This window comes from Dermacentor albipictus, chromosome 6, assembly GCF_038994185.2.
Source record: "Dermacentor albipictus isolate Rhodes 1998 colony chromosome 6, USDA_Dalb.pri_finalv2, whole genome shotgun sequence".
NCBI classification, from domain to species: Eukaryota; Metazoa; Arthropoda; class Arachnida; order Ixodida; family Ixodidae; genus Dermacentor; species Dermacentor albipictus.
This window is the reverse complement of record NC_091826.1, coordinates 17,285,001-17,304,874: the sequence shown is the minus strand read 5'-3', so window position 1 is coordinate 17,304,874 and position 19,874 is coordinate 17,285,001. Positions and strand designations below refer to the sequence as shown.

Genomic DNA, 19,874 nt, shown 5'->3' with positions numbered 1-19,874 from the left:
ATGCCTGCCCCAAAAAGGCTTGTGTAGGACGCATAGTTGTGGTAGAAAAGTAATTCTACAGTTTCCTTCTGGTCGGTATTAATAGACAGGACGCTGTCGTCTGCGCCACAGAGAAAGCTCCGTCTGGGTTGAAATGTTCAAAATGTCAGGAATGTGTGAATGTTCGAAACTTTCGAATTGCAAATCGAATATTGTCCTCTTCGATTTGTTCCCCGAATCCAAGAACCACCACTCAGAAGATCGAATACTTTTTTTGAATACATTATGTTGGCGACTGCACACGATCCAGCGTGAAATGGAAGCAACAGTGCGATAACTCTCATACCATACACAGCGGACATAACATAATAGAACAGCTTGGCTTTTCCGTCTAAACACGATCACTCACAATAAAATGTCGTTTAGGCAAGAAATTAGGCAGTTGGTATTGTTTGGTACCCTTTATAAATGCAGCATATGTGTCCTCTCATTGGATTAAATCTGAACTACATTTGAGCGCAGCATATTTTACACAATAGGGGCATCATCTGCAGCGCCCATTCGAAAAAGAGAACACGTGATTTTTTTTTCCTCGTTCTGCCATTGCCGCAGACGACACGTAATTGGCCCACAACATTACCCTTATAGAGCTTATGCGATAATGCATGACCGCGTATGGTGCGGCAAGCCTTGAGTTTGCAAACAATCTGCTTAGTTGTTGCTAATACCCACTTCGTACTTTTAATAAAGCCCGCTTTAATATGATAGAAGCGTTCATCGTTGAGTATACCAGGACGAAAAAATTTAAAAATACAAGACGGCTCAAAAGCTTAGCCGCCTTCCACAAGAAAGTCCTTGATATGGAAGCAACAGTGTCACGTTGGACCAAATACTGACGACATTAGTGGATAAGTCAGGCGATCTTGCGAACAGATGACGTCGAAATAACTAGACTGTCAATGGCGCAGAAGAAACCGCTACTGACACTAATGAGACTCTCGAAACAAACACAGGAAACACAGGAACCGAAACGCAGTGCAACTGTAACCGGGATCGAAGAATGCACAGACCAGATCGGAATGTGGAGAAACAACACGCAACGTGTAATAAAAAAGTTATTACCGGAAATTAATAATGGCGCTAAAGAAGTGCTACAAATTAAAGTACAGCGACCTCCCAGTGTCTGGAGACTTCTGGAAAAGAGCACGGAAATCTCGGAGACAAGCCTGCAGATGTGCGCTAACGCAGAAAAAGAAAACGGTGCAAGGTACGATAAATTGAGCGTTGATGGTGTCCTGTACGGTTGGGACGCCGATATAGGATCTACAGTTACAACCTCGACAACGAAAATATGAAAATAGCATAGAACAAACCAACATGATGAATTCAAAATTCTGAAAGCTAAACTGTCGCAGCGTCCGGAATAAGCCAACACAGCTAGAGGCTCTTTTGACAGGTGACCCTGGCATAACTGTTCTCACACAAATCGGGTCGAAAGGTACGTTTTATGATAGCGAGTCCACTCAGCCTGGCTTTAAAAGGCCGTCGCACAAAAGTAACTGACGTGTGTGTTCTCTTTGAAAGAGTCATTAGGTGCGCTTAGAGTCCCAAACATTCCAAATGTTGAATGCACGTACCTTTTGCGCGGTTTAATGGGACAATTTTTTAAAAGTTCGGCAGAGATACTTAAGAGTGCTTACGTGTGGGAATGCGAAACCATTATACCGTTTGTAGACCTCGGAACGTCATGAACGCGGTGATTTTGTGCACTCATGACATGGCACGACCTCTTTCTCTGAACTAGCTGAGGCCATCATAGTCCCAGTGAGGCACGCACTAGGCCACACATTTAGTCAGCCAGACGGCTGAGACCTGACGTACGCAGTGACACACTCACTACGCATACCTTCGGTCAGCCAGAACCGTGGAGTTGCCACGGCGTCCGGAAAGCGTGCATAATTATTCTTATTTAATCAACTTCTAAAATATTCTATATTAGATGAAAATTGTTAATGATAAAATTGTAGAGCAACATGAAAAACCCCCAATACAGCTTTCTATATCGGGCGCTACAGATGCATGCAAACTGCCTCGAGTATAGCCAGTTGCGTGGCAATTTTGCTTGTATTCGCGGGCTATATTCCCGCTCCGAAAAACCCTTACACGTAGCACGTATTGAGCAGCAGAAAGCTGTATCGGGAGTTTCTCATGTTGCTCCACAATATTCTCATTGACACTTCTTAACGAAACGCTCACAGGCAGTGCATGGAGGTGAAGAGGGAAAACCGGTTGCTTCAGGTGACCAATCTGTCGACAAAAAAAAATATCTCGTGGCATGAAAACAATTTCGAAAGCGCCAAACGCGAACGTCATAGTCCGGTCCCAAATTTGACTTCTTTCGAATGCACCGATTTAAAACTGAACAGGAGCTTGCCTGTCTTGGAGCATACGTCCAACAACCATCAGGTTCAAACAGCGAAGGCAAGAAACAAAAGCGCCTACTGGTTAGGAACCTCACATGTGAACTTTATTCTATTGCCCCTTTTCTCTAAGCACCTCAAGAACATTGACCATGCACTGAGTGCGGTTATCATGGTCCACAAAATCTAGGTAATCATCGACACAGCATAAATCTCGTGTCGGCAAACCATCTACATGACATTTTAAGGCACGGTGTACCTAACTCACAAAAACATCACTTAAAATGTTAGCAACTCTACAGTGCATACATACACCAGAGGATCGAACAAATAGGTCAATTTGCCAAGACACAAATGTAGAATGGAGGTATAAAAAAAAAGTTCGAGCAAACATTCCATGGGAATGCCACACTTGTTCATAAAGCCAGGCGAATCATAGAGGTCCGTAATATTTCCTTGTACACATTGTAACAAGAACTTATGCGGGTATGAATAGAAGAGGTCTTGCACGTCAACACTTAAAGCAGCACATTTTCCAGGATTACAACTAGTTAGGATACTAACAACGTGCTCCGAGTTATTGGTCAAAAACGGGTGTACAGCAGTTAGTGAACCTAAATAAACCCGCATGTAACCTGAAGCAGCATGCTGCCACTAGCCTTGCATTGACACAATTGACCGAAAGTGTATTTCAGGTTTCGAGTCTCCACTGTAAACAAAAATAAAAAAAAACGCCAAGTTGAACGTCTTGGATTTTTTCACTGAGGAATGTAGCTATTCAAACTTAAGGTCCAACCATACGGCAAGCACCTGTTTCTTCGCAGGTTAGCAATTTCTGAGAACTTGAAGACGGGTAAGTGCAAGGCGGCATCTGTGGCCCTCTAGTGTCAATGCGGACACTTGCAAGCGCTTCCTCCTGAAGATTATTTCTGGAAAAGCTATTGCGTCTATACATACAATTCTGTCACACCCTTTTATAGACATGACTAATTATTAATTAGTATTAAACTTAATTCTTAATCGGGGTTAAGAAGAAGCTCTACCTTGGCGCCAACTCTGATTCCCTGAATTCAAATACAAGTGCACAAATGCTCGGTTTAGACAACCGTTTGACCAAACTGAATGAAATTTGTCGCCTGTAATAGAGAAAGCCAAATTCTAGCGACTATATTAAAGAGACTTTTGATCTATGGCTCAGAAGCAAAAATAAAACACCGAAATTTGGCACGCCTAAAAAAACGAAAGCACAGCGTTTGAAAGTCTATATCTGGAGCATAAATAGAGACTACAGTTCTGTAAACTGCATCTGCTACAACTTGTAAGGCAAACAAAAACGAAGTATATAACATTCAAATTATGTGAAATTCTCTCAATTCTTACGAGGATATTGCGGAAGTCCTACTCAAAGATTTGGCGTATATTTCGGCGCGATGGATAATGAATCCACTCTGCCCACTCTCGACGTTTGAACAGATGCAATTTACAGAAATGTGATATACAATTTTATTGCTGCATGATAGAGTTTCCAAACTGATTCGTCAGTTTTTACGCACCGAACCACAAGTTGGATGGGCGACAATAACTACGACTTCTCGAACATCGTTCAAGCTATCCGCAAGTGCGACACATTGGCGGGACGCAGCACTCAAAGCAACTTGATGGGTAGGAGGAATAGTGCTCCGCCATCTTAGAAACGTCTTTTGTCCGAAAGACATTCTTAAGGATGCTTCATTTGCCTGCTGAGAAAAGCGTTTGTGGTCTAATAGGTAGAGTACCGGGCTTCTGTGCTTCTTTTGTTCGGATCCAGCCGTCGGTGAATTTGATCGTTGTTTACTCATTTAAACCTGAGGGTACCTTTATACATGGGAACTACACGGCGACGGCGATGCCTACGGCGAAAATTTACCCGGAGTCTTCGTGCAATTCTTATCGCAATAACAAAAGAAAAATGAGACGGACGGCATCAAAGTTACTTTTACGGATCACGTGCTTCCAAGCTTCGCGAGAATCTACAAAGGAAATCTTCTTCACCCACCGAGTCTTCATACTTTTCCATCGTCCAGCTTCAGTTGTGTTTGGCTTGCACAGATGCCTGGAGATGAATACGTGAGGCGAGACGCGACAAAGTGCAGGTCTCGTCTGCCGGCAAAAGCCGGCTGAAACAGGTGGTGGCTGCATTCTCGCAGTTGTTTCTTTTGTTTTCTTTTAGTTCTCGCTCACTATGCAATCCCCATCTCTAGCAAACAGTCAGATACCTACTCCACAGCACAGCAAGCAGCATACCTACTGCACAATTTTGTCGTTGTTTGTGTTTCATCATCTGTAATAGCGTACAGAAAAGTGAAAGAAACGAACAGATACAAGATCAGCTCTGTGGCAATGAGATCAAGTTTAACAAAATACAAAAAGAATTAACTGATATGGATTGGCGGCGCGGGCTCAAAACCTGACAGCTGCGGCATAGAAAGGGCTGATTTCGTAAACATATTTTTTTCACGCATGGAGACCTTGCTGAGGTTAAATACCCGTCACTCATGACTGTCTCGTATTCCTTTGCGTACTTTTTTGGGCTTGCCTCTGGGTGACGGTGAACGAGTATTGAAAGCGAGAGCTGGAGCCCGTGTGGAGAACTACGGCCTGTGTTTCCCTTTCTTTATCTGCTGTCGCAGACCTACTCCAATGATTTTTTTTTCTTTTTTTGACCACGGAAGATACCTAGCTTCAGCTAACGTAGATAATGCGCAACCCGTGCGCAAAGCTACATTTAGAATACGAATGCACGCGTCACCCATAAACGCTTTTGATACAAACACTGAAGAAAAAAAAAGCCTCCATTACCACTCGTCGGAACGTTGAGAACGGCGGAACGTTTAGAATTAGCGCAGGCTCTCGGCGTGACCTCCGAGATAATGGGTGCCCGCGGCTGCTTGCGCTGCGCTCAAAAATCTCGAAAGTCACCGTGCTGGGATTTATGTCCCATTCACAAACCACCAGGTGCCGGCGTCGTGTGCTTAGGTGCCATTTAAAGGCTGCTAATTAAAAAAAACATGCGCAATTTCGCCGGGAAGGCAAACCATCGATTGCGATAGCAAGTTAGTGGGCAGCTATACTAATTAAATATGGTAACTTTATCGGCCGTATGAAGTTTAAACATATGCATACTAACTAATTGCATACTAATATGCATACTAACGGGGTAGTTGGAGAAGTATGGGAGAGGCCTTTGCCCTGCAGTGGGCGTAACCAGGCTGATGATGATGACGATGCCAACTAGTTTAACAAGCACGGTGTCGTGCGCGCACAGACAAACATCGCTGTCAAAGCGCTGGAATGAATAAGCACGCTAGCAGCAACGAGCGAATTGGCCTTCATCCAGCCGCCCGCATCAGCGCGAACTAAGCGAAAACGCAGCGTGCGGCGGACCTTGTCCCCGTCCCAGATGGCTTTCAATATACAGTGGCCCGGGCGGGTCGCGCAGGCCGCCCGAAAAAGAACGCGACTCCCCCCCCTTTCTCCCTCCACTCTCCCCCGAGCCTTGGCGTGTCGGAAGACGGCTGGCGCCGACCGCCTTTAGCTCTGCTGTTTCTGGTGCTCTTTCTCTCCCCCTACTTTCCCTACCCCCTGTGCAGCGCGGTTGAGGTGTCCTCTGCTGAGAGACAGTTAATGCGCTGCGCTTTACCCCAACCTTTCCTTCCCATCAAGAATCTCCTTCTCTCTCTGGCTTTCTCCCTTTCGTGCGCCAGATGGAGCCGCGATCGCTGGCTCACCGCCGCACGCGTTCACTCGCGCATACGGCATACGGCGCGCGCCGTATGCTGTAGGTTGCGTATGCTGTATGCTGTAGGTTCCGTAAGTTATACGGAACCTCACGGCAACGCCGACGCCGATATGCTGAAATGCGCTAATTGGAGCGTCCATATAATTGCTGTCGCAATAAAGAAAAGACGATACAGTTACTATCTCTGTAGTTTTGTCAAAAGTGTGTCCCAGCTAAGGTTATCCAAGCTGTTTAACAAAAAAAAAGGGGGATTCAGAAAACCAGCCGCAAGACACAATATTAAGACCCGCTGTGCTCAGCCGTCAGGCCTCTGACGACCAAACACCGTAGTTCTTATAATTATAACTTGCCCCGCGTTTTATTTATCCTTTCTTTTTTCGTTGCACAGCTTGCTAGTGTTGTAGTGCTAGTGCTAGTGCTAGCTTGCTAGTTGCACAGTTGCTAGTGTTAGCTGCAGGACACTCTGCAAACTACTTATTTATAACCGATTTAGCGCAACCGCCAGCAATTTACCCGCCACTGCCATAACATTGTAGGAGGGTGACCCTCCGACAATGTTATGCTAGAAGCCGTGCGCACCAGCTGTTGCGATGAGGCGCAGCTTTGGCGCTCTAAAATATGTGCATCGTTTCGTGCCCAACACGATTCAGAGCAGTGAGTACTGTAGAGGTCCCGATGACGATGTTGTGTGCAAAGCAGAGAGCACGAATTGAGGACACGTACTAGGAAAGAGCGTTATTGAGGTAATAGACAAAAAAAGTTATGCAGATTCAACGCACATGTAGAAAACTACGTGAAGCGAAACTTTATAAAGTAAAGCGGTCAGTTGAATGCTTTGCAACTAACAGCAATGGCGAAAGTTCTATTTACTTCCATCCTAAGCAACTTGTAATCTCACGGAACACGGTGCTAGAAAGTGAAGTCCTACTGAGGAAGATGCACAGTGCGACATGTGTGCGCAGCGACGTGACGAGGGCGCAGGCGATGTAAGATGTTTGATGATGAAACCACGCAGACGACAGATTCACGCACAGTAAACTACGACACGTATCAAGCAATACTTACGTGGATTGTGGAGAAAACACGGAGAAGGCTGCAAGTGGAAATTCAAGACGACGTGCTTTAAAACGAGAACATGGTAAAAGCGGGAGCCAACGGCGGCTTGAAAGAGACAAGTCCCCTTGTCGAAACGTTGGCTCCCGCTTACTCTAGTTTTAAAGCTCGTGGTTGTGTGGATTGTGCACCGCCTTGTATGACCATGGGACATACTCACCTGGAGGATCGGCCAAGAATGGACACACCCCTGTGGCACATACGGAACCACTAAATTAACATAAAGAAAACAAGAAATCCGTGAAATATAGTTCACTATTCCATTAGCAGATTGGTGTGCTTCAGAGATGTCTGTGAGCCGACATTATATGTCCCGGTTTTATGTACCAAGGTTTACACTTGATGGTGTAAATCTAAGGATATCTTTTATCTGCTGAATTAGCTCGGCAGCTTTTTTTGTACTTGCTCTGACAACCAAGTACAAGCACTGATGTGCTTGTACTTGGTCAGCAGACAAGGGTTACACACGTGTAAGCCAGTTCGCTGGCATACACTGATTAGACACACATAAGACTTTTGTATATAGACCTTTGCACAAGGCTGACCCAGCCTCCAGGCAGCCGCGCCCCCCACAACCTGAAAACGTAGACAAAGAAAACTTCCCTTTAATAGCGCTGTAATCACAACGACGGGGATAAGAACCACGACACTGGCGCTAAATTCAAACTGTTTATTTCGAGAAACGTATGTTTTTTTTGTTTTTTTTTACATGGACCTCTTGCACATGTCAACTGCGGCGTGACACTATGTGAAAGTTGGTGCAGCGTACATAACTGCTTGAATTAGCCATTCAGTTGCAGATTGTGATAGTGAAGCGGTGCTCACGCACCTGTATGATAAATTTTGAATATGAACGGTGTCGATTTATTCTGGAATCAGCTGTTCTCTGGCTCTGCCCGCGACACCACACTGAGCCGCGATCGGAGATCGTTGATCGAAACGCGCGTTTAGTTTGCGTTCAGTTTCGCCTCACGCTGTCGGCCTATGCCGTACCGACGAGCGCGACGTCGGCATGGCCTGAACTGAACTGAACGAAAACTGAACGCGTGTTTCGATCATGGATCTCCGATCGAGACCCTGGTCAAAGAAACACGTGCACCCGCACTCAGTGGTGTACGCAGCAATTATTCTCGAGGGGCCGGGGGGGGAATAGAGGGGGCTGGGCAGACGGCATCTTCGTGCACAAAAAATTCGGGCGGCAGGGGGACAGGGGTCTCGTGTTCGGTATTTCCTCACCCTGGCTAGACCCTTGGCCAAACTCGACAATGAAACACGAGCCAAGCACTAGAACAATACCTTGTTGTATTCTTATATGTCTTCCCTTGTCTTTTTGGCGTAATAGCTGCAGTTTCTTTTCTTTAGATGCACCAACTTTTTAAGCATGAAATGCTTTGCGCTCCCTTTGTCGGCGGCCTTCAAGCGAGCTTGAGCAACAGGCCAGAGCCGTTGTCCGGGCACTCAAACGAGGACATCCGGGAAAGTTGCAAGAACAAAACGAGATCATCCGGGCAACCAGTAAGAACTCAAGAAAATGCGGTCTCGGGCCTCCAACCCTTTGTACAGGACCTCATTACATTCGCTAGCTACTGTCCAAACAAGTTATAAAAGAAATATTGCTTGCCAGTTCTTCCTAATGTCTCTTCACGATATTACTCGGGCTGCAGCTTCTAGCACGCTGAAGTTTTACCATTAACAATAGCGACGTTCAATATACACATAGAGAGCCCCATATACAATACTGTCATCTTTGGCACTGAGACACGGTTGTCTGTGCTCTTTTGAACGCCAGCGGTCCGTGAGTTCCGCGGCGCGGGTGTTGCGTCGCCTCGAGAGATGGCGCCACGATGCGTGGCGCTTCCTCCAAGCGCTCTTCTTCCTCTAGCTGGGCTGTGCGCTCTGTCTTCTTGGCGTCTTTCGCTGCCTGTCGTGCCGCGCTCAGCCGGTTTTCTTCTAGCTGGGCAGCGTCCATATGCACCAGTGCACAGTATGGCGTGGTGCGGTGTGCCGTGGCGAACATGCACTACACCCCATTTTAAGATTGTGGCTCGTATCATCCCCAACCAATCTGCTGTGCCGGTTGCCATTTCTTGTTTATATCTCCTCTCGATTGCGGTACAGCCAGCATTTTCTCTTTAATGTTGCCTGTGGCAGATAACGTAACCCTTGAGCTAACTTGCTCGATGAGGCGGCCATTATTCTATGAGAAATCAAACGGCCAAATTGAATACTTAGGATAACTACACTAATTACCCTTCCAAGTAATCACGTTACGGCACATATTTCCCTTTAAGAAGTATAGCTAGTGTGTCTGCAAAGAACATCAGCTTGGAACGAATTCTGAGGATGGCACCAATTTCGAGAGATGCGCCATCAAACTTACAATAAGAATGCACTGTATACCACTAACATTTTTATGAAAAAGCGGTTTTATTCATTGAAGCGCACAAGTAACTGGGACGCCAACGTATTACGTGGGACACTTCGAGAACGAATGTATCGAAACTAGTGTAGTTCTGAGAATCAGTTCTAAGTGAATGCGCCTTAATCGAGCTCATCGACTGCAATTCGTGGGGTAAAATATGTTCTATAGCGTAATTATTTAAAATGTAATTAGTGAAGTTATACCAGTTATCCAATCAAGCAATGTGGATTTCTCGTAGAAGTAATCGCCGCTTCGCCGAGTAATGTAGCTCAAGGTTTAGAATTGTGTCATCAGCCACAGCTAATTTTTAACTCTTGCGCAGTTAAGAAAAATCACCTGGTGTAGTATCTCAATATGACAGACAAGCTAGCCCGAATTACCACCTTAGCAGAGAGCACTGCATCACGCAGTGTAGTTACACAAGCCAACTCTCCGTGATGGCGTTCGCATCACCCTCTCTCCCTCAAAAAGTACGCCCAACACCCAAACCTGCGCTCGGAGTTCTCGGCCCAGTCTGCTTGCATGGTTCCCGGTAAGTTTAATTACTTCGACGCGTACTTCCATGCATTTATTTTTCCACCACATTGTGCACGTCTTCTAACCGATACGCTCGTGCAACGTCAGTACTTTTCTTCCAACTCGTACATTCATCATCTCTGCTGCAGCCTTACGGCTGCTGTACATTGTTCTCGCGCCCGCACGTACACACGAACTTCGTACGTACACGTACGTACAAACGAAGTTCGTGTGTACGTGCGTGTGTGTGCTTAGGTGCTTTTTTTTTATCCTTCTTTCTTTCTCACCTATTGCATCCCCTTGCCCCTCCCGCAGTACAGGGTAGCCAACCGGAGATAATCTCTGGTTAACCTCCCTGTCTTTCCTTTGCTTCTCTCTCTTTTCTCTCGCGCCCGCTTTGTCTTTTCGGTAGGGCAGTGCGCTGAGCGCGGCTAGCATGGCAGTGGATCGAAGACGCTAAAAGGTGACACGCGACGTGATTAAGTCTTTGACAGACTTTCCCCCACTTCAATTTTTGACTCCAGTTATTTCCTGCGTCGATGACAGTGAACTCGATTTTGATATTATGGTGGCATACGCTGAAAAACTGCCAATGTAGCAGCAACTAAGTTCAGAGCTGTAGGAGCATTTTGAGCCTTCTTTCTTTCGCTTTTCTTTTTTTTTTTCGAGCGGGGCGGGGAGAGGGTGGGGGCCACTGGGGAGGGAGGCAGCGTACATATTAGACGCAGCGGCATGTATCTACATGGCAACTGTTTTGTCAGGACCGACCGCAAGCAGATACATGTTCTAATTACAGCGCGCGAGACGAAGGAGCAGCTGTCACATGCCAACCATCTGCGGGCACCGAGTCAACAGATTCGTCACAGCGTCACTATGTGACGAGATAGATAGACACGACCGACCACTCAGAAAAATGTCCCTCGGAGCTGGTAAAAAGAGATACATAGCTGTAGCAACCACACAGGGGAGGCTCCGCACTTTGAAAGTTTGCATATGCATTTAATTACAGTGAAATCCTTTAACAGTTAAACAAAAATAAAGCAGTACAATGAGGAAGCCCATTTCCACGTTCGCAAGCTAGTGTGCAAGTGTTTTCAAGGGCAGCTGTATGACTGAAGCATTAATTCAAACGAAAAAGTGCCTGCGCAACAGGGTTCCAGAGGGTACTGTACTATGCAGGTTTCCTAACAAAAAATTAATTTTGACATCATGTAGCTCTTTCTTTTATTTCTTTTTTCTACTGCTGTTCGTTCGCTTCGAAACGGGTCCTTTCCAGACATTTTATAGACAATAGCCCATAAAGTCAATTTGGTCTTAGCTGTCGCATAAACCATCACGACAGCGATTCTCCAGGTTTGTATTGGCACTTTTACATTGTTTTACTTTACAGCGATGATAGTTTAGCACCAGACTACCAAGTTATCGTTTGCCGCAAGAAGCGCTTTCTCCACCGGTATTGCAGCGAAGCTGTTACCCTCTCGGTGGTTGGCATTTTTCGTGATCATCCGTGAGCGGAAACTATCGTCACCAGCAATGGCTCATCCCCCTCGTATTGCACAGGCTACGGGCCCTCAGCAAAGTGAAGCGGACAGTGCATACATTCCTTGGAATACCACATACAACGTACAAACAACCTACATTTCAATAAAGAACAAGCGCCAAACGAGCATCTGCCATAATCTCCATTGACTCATACCCCCCTAAGCAAGCGAAAGATGGAATGGCTCACACCGCCGTAAGGCAGAGGCAACAAGCGCTGCGCAAAATGAAGCGAACACTGCAAACATTCATTGAGAACAGCATACGTTTCAATAAAGAACAAACGCACAACAAGCATCCGAACCATCAATAGAACACTGCATAGCCATTCAAATGGACGGCATATAAATGAACGCGGCTGAGTGGTCCTTCGAGTTGTGAACTCCTCGCGGGCAAGCGAGCGCGACGAGATGCTTGGCGCGTTTTCATTTGGCCTTACCGAGGCGCAGTTAAAATGCAGGCGCGAGCTTGCGCGGACAAGAAACGCGCAGAAGACATTTCACCAAAGCGACTATAATGCTTTCGCATTTCCACACGTTAAGTAGTCGTAAGTGCCTCTGTCGTGCAGACTAAATGGAGTTATGTCGATACTGTTACGTTGGAGAAGTGGGGGCGGAATTTGGCAACTGCCCAAACTAACGCTAGGCACTCCCTTTCGGTAAATGAAAGAATTCCTCCCGGTGGGTGACAGGAGGGGACTGGCGTACGCAATTACGCGCTCTGCGTTACGCTGCCCTTGAACAAGTACAGCCCCAATTCCATGGCCACTGGCATCCGTGTGAGGTTCAGTGGCGGCAGGTAGGTCATAACGAGCGGGCAATGAAGGAGCCGTGAGCAAGCAAACGAGGGTTGAGAAGGCTTTGGTTTGAGCAAGGCCCCATGAGAAAGCAACGTCCTTCTTAATTAAGTCGGTGAGTGGGCGAGCGACTTCGGCGAAATTGATAAAACGACGGAAGTACGACCATAGACCAACAAAGCTTCCTACGCCTGCAGCGGAAGACGGAACAGGAAAGTTCTGGACACCGCGAATCTTGTCGGTCGGGTTGAGCACCTGCGGCACCGACGAGATGGCCAAGAACGGTAATTTGACGACGTCTCAAGTGGCACTTGGATGAGTTGAATTGCAGGCCGGTGTATCAACCAATATTACTGTGAGAGCAAATATACACACATACTAGTCGAACTAGTGTCAGTGTTCTGTCCCGGTCTGCTTCAGCCCTCATCGGGACGCGAAAGGGAACGTCGAACTGGCATCGCGCGTGAAGCCACACACAGCCTTCCGTGATGCCATATATGCTGAAGGACTGGCACGTGGATGGAAGGCACAAAAAAAGCACTTTGCCGCACGGGAAATGCACCACAAGGCCCTAGCCGTAGCATAACCAAAAGTGCTAGAAAAGCCTGTCTCTTATTGCATGGTGAGGCGAGACTACCTGCTGGGTGCCCTCCGACGTGCGCATACGTCCGAGCACCCATACGCCTCATATCATTAAAGTGGTCAAGAAACACCTTTCAAGTGTGAAGCTTGTATTGACTCACAAGTTCCCGTGTCGATATAGTCACGCAAGAACCCAGTCGCTCCCAGAGCAGGAGAGCTGCGGAAAAGGGCGGTTTGATGAGTTGACAGCTGCCGGAGCGTGATTCATTAGCAAGGATTCGAGCTGCATAGGCGCGCGCTCACGCCACGCGCGCAACCAATCGGAGCCGTTTCGCTTCCGCCGGGGAGGGATAGGGCAGGAAAGGGTCTCGCGCGCTGCGCCGCTTTCGTCTCCGTTCAGTTCATTCTCGGAAAGCGGATGGGCCGGCCGCGCGTTCTGCGTTCCCCCGAGGAACTGGCAGCCTCTGACGAGCGGCGGCGAGAACTCGCCAGTGAAACCAGTCGCCGTCGGCGCGCCGATCAAGCCGTTGAGGCTTAAATATAGCTTGACGTAGGGTGAGCGCGCGCACACGTCACGTTGGCGAGCACAGCAGCGTCTATATTTCGACAGATGGTTTGACGCACTGGCGCCGCCAACGCAACCGGACGCGGCCAGCAAGCTCCGACGCGCCCGGCGTCTAACGACGCTCGCCCGTGCGCCGATAACGTCGGACCATAAATGCGCCTTGAAGAAGCATTAGCGCCGCCCGCGCCCAGGCAATCCGACAGCAACGTGATGATCCACCGAGCTGAGAAAGCGGAAGGGAGAAACAATCCGGCAACATTACATGTGGGTTACTTAACCATAACCAAGGTCAGGTGCACGCAGGAGAAGCTTCGCTTACCCCATTTTTCCGGTAGGGGAAGGGTCGGTCATTTTTCATAATTAATCATAGAATGACACCACTAATAAATTATTCCGCCTGGCGAATCCCCTGTGGCAAACATTTCTGGAATCATTGTAGCCCAAACGAAGTCACACGTAGCTATCGGACAGATAAGAGGCTTTCTCTCTTTTCCTTTTCCACTAGCGCGCTGGAAGCTACACAGAGGAGACGGTTAGGTGGTGAAACGGTGAAATGCCTCCTTGGCTCCTCCCAAAGGTTCAACTCTACGGCGGCGAAACGCTCGTGGCGGCGCCCCATGTCGGTCGCAGTAACTACGCTATGCTTTTCAAATCGAGGGGCCACGTAATGTAGACGCAGCAACAGCTGTATGTAGACCGCAAGTGCAACGATGAAACGGTTTTTCCGTCTTCTTGAGATCACAGTTTGTCACGCTCTAACACAAGAATAAGTGACAGTAGGATCAGCCAGAGATGAAAAATGCCAAGCACTGAGCGATGGTTCTCCAGCTGGCGCGGGATCTTCGACTTTGTCGTCTTCTTCGCCGTTTTGCTGGGCACGCAATGCTGAATGTTCGCTGGCTCAAAACACCAGGTGGCATTATTCCCCCTCCCTATGAAGCATCGACTCGATGCTCAAACACAAGACGTACACGAAAGGTACGCGCATTAGGTAGGACATAAAAAAAGGGGGAAACGCGCTAGCACACATACGGGCATGCACACGAGGGGAAAAAAAATGGGTTCTGTCGGCGGGAGCAAAAAAAAGAAAAGAAAAATCACTTCGCAGTTCTTTGGAGGACGAGGCGACGACAGCAAAAAACAAGAGTTTGTTTCACCAGTAGACTTAACATCACCGTGCAAAATACGGCTTGAGGCGGACGACATGTACAGTCTCTGCGCGTGGTAAACGGCGCTTGGGCGATGGTAGGTCTCCGTCTGGAATCACTTCATAGTTCACGTCGCTTACACGCCTTAGTACTGTGTATGGTCCAAAGTACTTGCTCAGGAGTTTCTCGCTGATGCCTCGCCGTCTAGTGGGGGTCCAAACCCAAACTTGGTCACCAGGCTCATAGGTAACTTGTCGATGGTGAAGATTGTACCTTATGGCATCTGTACACTGCTGCTGCCTTATGTTGACACGGGCCAGTTGACGTGCTTCCTCGGCACGCTGAACGTACTCCTCGACGCCAGGAGCTAACTGGTCGAGCTGATCAATGTCTTCATACGGAATCATGGCGTCTAGCATAGTTTGAACTTCTCGACCATAAACGAGGTGAAACGGCGTAAATCGTGTACTTTCCTGTGTGGCAGTGTTGTACGCAAACGTTACGTACGGCAGGATTTCGTCCCACGTTTTGTGCTGCACATCGACGTACACAGAGAGCATGTCTGCCAGTGTTTTGTTTAGTCTTTCTGTCAAGCCGTTAGTCTGAGGGTGGTATGCAGTGGTCTTTCGATGAGTCGTGTAACTCAACTTCAAGATGTCGTCCAGAAGCTTCGCCGTAAATGCCGTCCCTCGGTCAGTGATGATGAATGATGGTGCGCCATGCCGAAGCACAATGTGGTGCATAAAGAACTGGGCAACTTCCGATGCTGTCCCGCGTGGTAGTGCCTTCGTCTCAGCGTAACGCGTCAAGTAATCAGTTGCGACAATGATCCACTTATTGCCGGAGGAAGACAAGGGAAATGGTCCAAGAAGGTCCATTCCAACTTGATCAAACGGCGTACGCGGAGGGTCGATTGGTCGTAGAAGGCCTGCAGGCTTGAAGGGTGGTGACTTTCGGCGCTGGCATTCACGGCATCCTTTCACGTAGCGTTTGACGCAAGCAGTCAGGCCAGGCCAGTAGTACATTTGCCGTACCCTGTCCAGAGTCCTTGAGTAACCCAAGTGACCAGATGTCGGCTCGTCGTGGCAGGCTAATAGGATGTCGTCGCGAAGGGCTTGAGGCACTACTAGAAGATGTGGCTTGTCGCCGGCACCTGTGTTTCTTTTGTATAGGATGCCCTCTCGAAGGCAAAATGACGACAACCGTTGCGAAAGTGGGCGAGGAATGGGTGCGATGCCGCCTTCTAAGTGATCAATGATGGGCCTTAACTCAGCGTCCGATCGTTGTGTAGCGAGTAGGTCCGGTCTGCTGAGGGCTCCCAGGAAGGCGCTGTCGTCTTCCTCGTCAGGATTCTGAGATGCAACAGGTGCTCGTGATAGCGTGTCAGCATCTTCATGTTTCCTACCAGACTTGTATACGATGGTGATGTCAAACTCCTGGAGTCGCAGACTCCAACGTGCCAATCGTCCAGAAGGGTCTCGGAGGTTGGTCAACCAGCACAAAGCGTGATGATCGGTCACCACTTTAAATGGCCGCCCGTAGAGATACGGCCTAAACTTTGTAGTAGCCCAAATAACCGCAAGGCACTCCTTCTCTGTGGTGGAATAATTTGACTCTGCCCGTGACAGAGTGCGGCTCGCGTAGGCGATAACTCGTTCAGTTCCGTCTTGTCGTTGCACCAGGATAGCTCCGAGACCGATATTGCTGGCGTCAGTGCGTACTTCTGTGTCAGCATCCTCATCAAAATGACCGAGCACGGGAGGAGAAGACAACCGACGTTGTAGCTCCGCAAAGGCAGTCTGTTGTTCATCAGTCCAGAGGAATGGTACGTCGTCACGTGTAAGGCGAAATAGCGGCTCTGCAAGTTTCGAAAAATTTTCAATGAAGCGCCGATAGTAGGCACACAAGCCCAAAAACCGTCGGACACTTTTCTTGTCGGTTGGAGTGGGGAAAGCAGCTACGGCATCAGTCTTCTCGGGATCGGGCCGAACACCTGCCGCGCTCACGACGTGACCAAGGAACTTCAGTTCCTCGTAACCGAAATGGCATTTCTCTGGCTTGAGTGTAAGGTCAGCCGATCGAATGGCTTCGAGTACATTCCGAAGCCGTCGAAGGTGCTCGTCAAAAGTCTCCGAAAAGATAACGACATCATCGAGATAGACGAGGCAGCTTTTCCATTTGAGGTCAGCGAGAACTGTATCCATCATTCGCTGGAATGTGGCTGGCGCGGAACAGAGGCCGAAAGGGAGTACTCTAAATTCGTAAAGGCCGTCCGGAGTCACAAACGCAGTTTTCTCACGGTCCCGCTCATCTACTTCAATTTGCCAGTAGCCACTTTTCAGATCGATAGAGGAGAAATACTTCGCGCGCCTCAATCTATCCAGAGAATCGTCGACACGAGGCAACGGGTACACGTCTTTCTTTGTGACGTTGTTTAGCTTCCGGTAGTCAACACAAAACCGAAGCGTGCCATCTTTCTTTTTAACGAGAACGACTCGCGATGACCAGGGACTGCATGAAGGCTGTATTACGCCGTCTTGAAGCATTTCCTTCACCTGCGTTTGAATGGCATGTCGTTCGGTCGGGGAAACACGATAAGGCAGTTGCCGTATGGGGGACACGTCGTCATAGGTGATGATACTGTGTTTCGTAATCGACGTTTGACGTATCTTCGACGACCGTGCAAAGCAAGAGTGGAACTGGAGCAACAGCTCACGGAGGTGTTGTTTGTTCTCTTCAGGAAGCGTAGGACTAATGTCGACGTTGCGTATAGATGGTTCAGCATTGTCGATTGCCTCGGAAACAAAACACTCCGTGACGTCAGCGATCGGGTCGGCGTAGGCGATGACAGTACCGGGGAAAAGGTGCCGGTGTTCGTAGCTGAAGTTCGTGACAAGAACCTCACAGTGGCCATCATGGAGATCAATAAGGCTTCTTGCTACGCAAACACCTTGAGAAAGCAGCAGAGAGCGATTGCTTTCTGCGACCGCTTCACCGTGTAAGAGTCTGTCACATGCCACCTGAACCACGACACTTGCACGTGGTGGTAACAGGACAGCGTCGTCGACGACACGAAGAGGTGCTCGAGGGTGGATGGTGTTGGTCGTCGCTGCCGCGCTCTTTGTCGAGAAAGTGACGAGGCGTTGGCGAATGTCGATGATAGCTCCGTGCTCCCGGAGAAAGTCCATGCCGATGATTAGGTCTCGAGAACACTGAGGGAGAATGCTTAAGCTGGCAACAAACGTAGAGCCGCGAATCTGTATTCTTGCCGTGCACATGCTGAGTGGGGTGACGATGTGCCCGCCAGCTGTACGAACTGGCGCTTGATTCCAAGGCGTTGTCACTTTCTTCAGAAGGGTGGCCAGTTTTTCGCTGATTATAGAATAATCCGCTCCAGTGTCCACTAAAGCAGTCAATTCGCGACCGTCGAGGAGTACAGGAATGTCCAAGGAAATTCTCTTTCTGTAATCAGCAGGTACCGTCGTCGTCGATGTATCGTCGGTCCGCGTACGCGTCAGTAGGGGTCCTTGAGCACGTCCAGACTGAGCGGCCTCGCCCCCGAAGGTCGCTGTGGTTAGTTTTCCCGGCGCGGGCTGGGCGACCGACCCCGCACCACACTCGAATACGTACGGCGAGTCGGAGAAAACCGCCGCGGCGAAGGGGAGCGTGACTTGTGTCGAGTTGATGGGGATCCGCACTGTTGGGCAACGTATTGTTCAATTTCAGGAGGACGCTGGCCGAACCTAGGTCGCGGCGAGTTTGCTGAAAATCTGCGTAGTCCGAGCTCTCGATAGGAGCACTGTCGGTAGACGTGCCCAGCTTCGCCACAGTGAAAGCAAAGGGGACGGCGATCAGGTGCCCGCCACACGTCTGATTTCCTTGGGGCCTGTCGGTGGTCCTGGTAATACGAGGCCGCTTGGACGGGCTGTAGCATGGCCGGGCACGCGGTGCGAAGTGGGGAGGGAGGTGGGGCAGGTTGCCTCAAAGCTTGCGCATACGACATGCGGGAGCTGTCAGTGCTTGGTGGTCGAGCTTCGGTGTTGAAGGGTGGTTCTCTTAGCGCTTGCTGGATTTCTTCACGGAGAACGCTGGACAAGGAGTTGAGCGTCGGCTGTGAGGGTACCGACAGCTTCTGGAGTTCTTCGCGGATGACGGAACGAATGAGCTCTCGAAAGAAATCGACGTGGCCCCCGAGAGCTCCGAAGAAGTCCGTAGGTGAGGCAGCGTTCACTTGGCGTTCGTAGGATGGTGCCCGCTGCCGAAGCGTCTGTTCAATGGTGACGGCCTCGGAAAGAAATTCTGACACTGTTTTGGGAGGACTGCGCACGAGACCGCCGAACAGCTGCTCTTTCACTCCGCGCATCAGGTACCGCACCTTCTTTTCTTCCGACATGCTGGGGTCGGCTCGGCGAAAGAGACGCGTCATGTCCTCGACATACATTGCGACACCTTCGTTCGGCATTTGTATACGGGACTGAAGATCACGCTCAGCTCGCTCCCGGCGATCAGGGCTCGCGTACGTCTCAAGAATCCGGCGTTTGAATTCTGCCCATGAATTTAGGGCATCTGCACGGTTCTCGTACCAAACACGTGCACCATCGTTAAGGCTGAAATATACGTTTTTCAGTTTCTCTGCGTCATCCCACTTGTTGAACGAGGCAACACGTTCATAGTGGACCAGCCAGTCTTCAACATCCTCATGTATGGCGCCGTGGAAGGGATTTGGCGTTCGCGGATTCAGCAGCGTACAATGAATCGGCGTTGGGCCTTCCATACCTGTTGGCGTGGTCGGAGCTGCCATTTTCTCTGGGAGGAGTCCAAACTCAGGGGCTTGTCCACGGATCCTTCTGCTGGCGCGGTGTACAGGCGTAACCACCGGTACAGGGCTGGAGCTCCTACTGCTCGGAGGGGTTGTTGTTGTTGTTGTAGCCTGTGGCACGTGTGGCTCCTACCCACGATGGGGGATTGGCCAAGAAATGGATGGATTATTCCAAAATATTTTATAGCATAAATTTC

The 19,874-nt window shown here is 48.9% G+C and overlaps 1 protein-coding gene across 7 annotated transcripts in view; it reads right to left on the bottom strand.

Moving 5' to 3' along the window:
* The window catches only part of LOC135914426 (ATP-binding cassette sub-family C member 3-like), a 211,213-nt gene that overhangs the window by 70,452 nt on the left and 120,887 nt on the right, over positions 1-19,874 (bottom strand). The window contains exon 1 of one of the 7 annotated variants that reach the window (XM_065447266.2): positions 4,435-4,529. The exons of the other annotated variants lie outside the window; for them this stretch is intronic. Coding sequence (XP_065303338.2) covers positions 4,435-4,455 — 21 coding nt within the window. The 5' untranslated portion in view covers positions 4,456-4,529. Of the gene's footprint in view, positions 1-4,434; positions 4,530-19,874 lie in introns of those variants that run through there. 7 annotated transcript variants of the gene reach the window in all.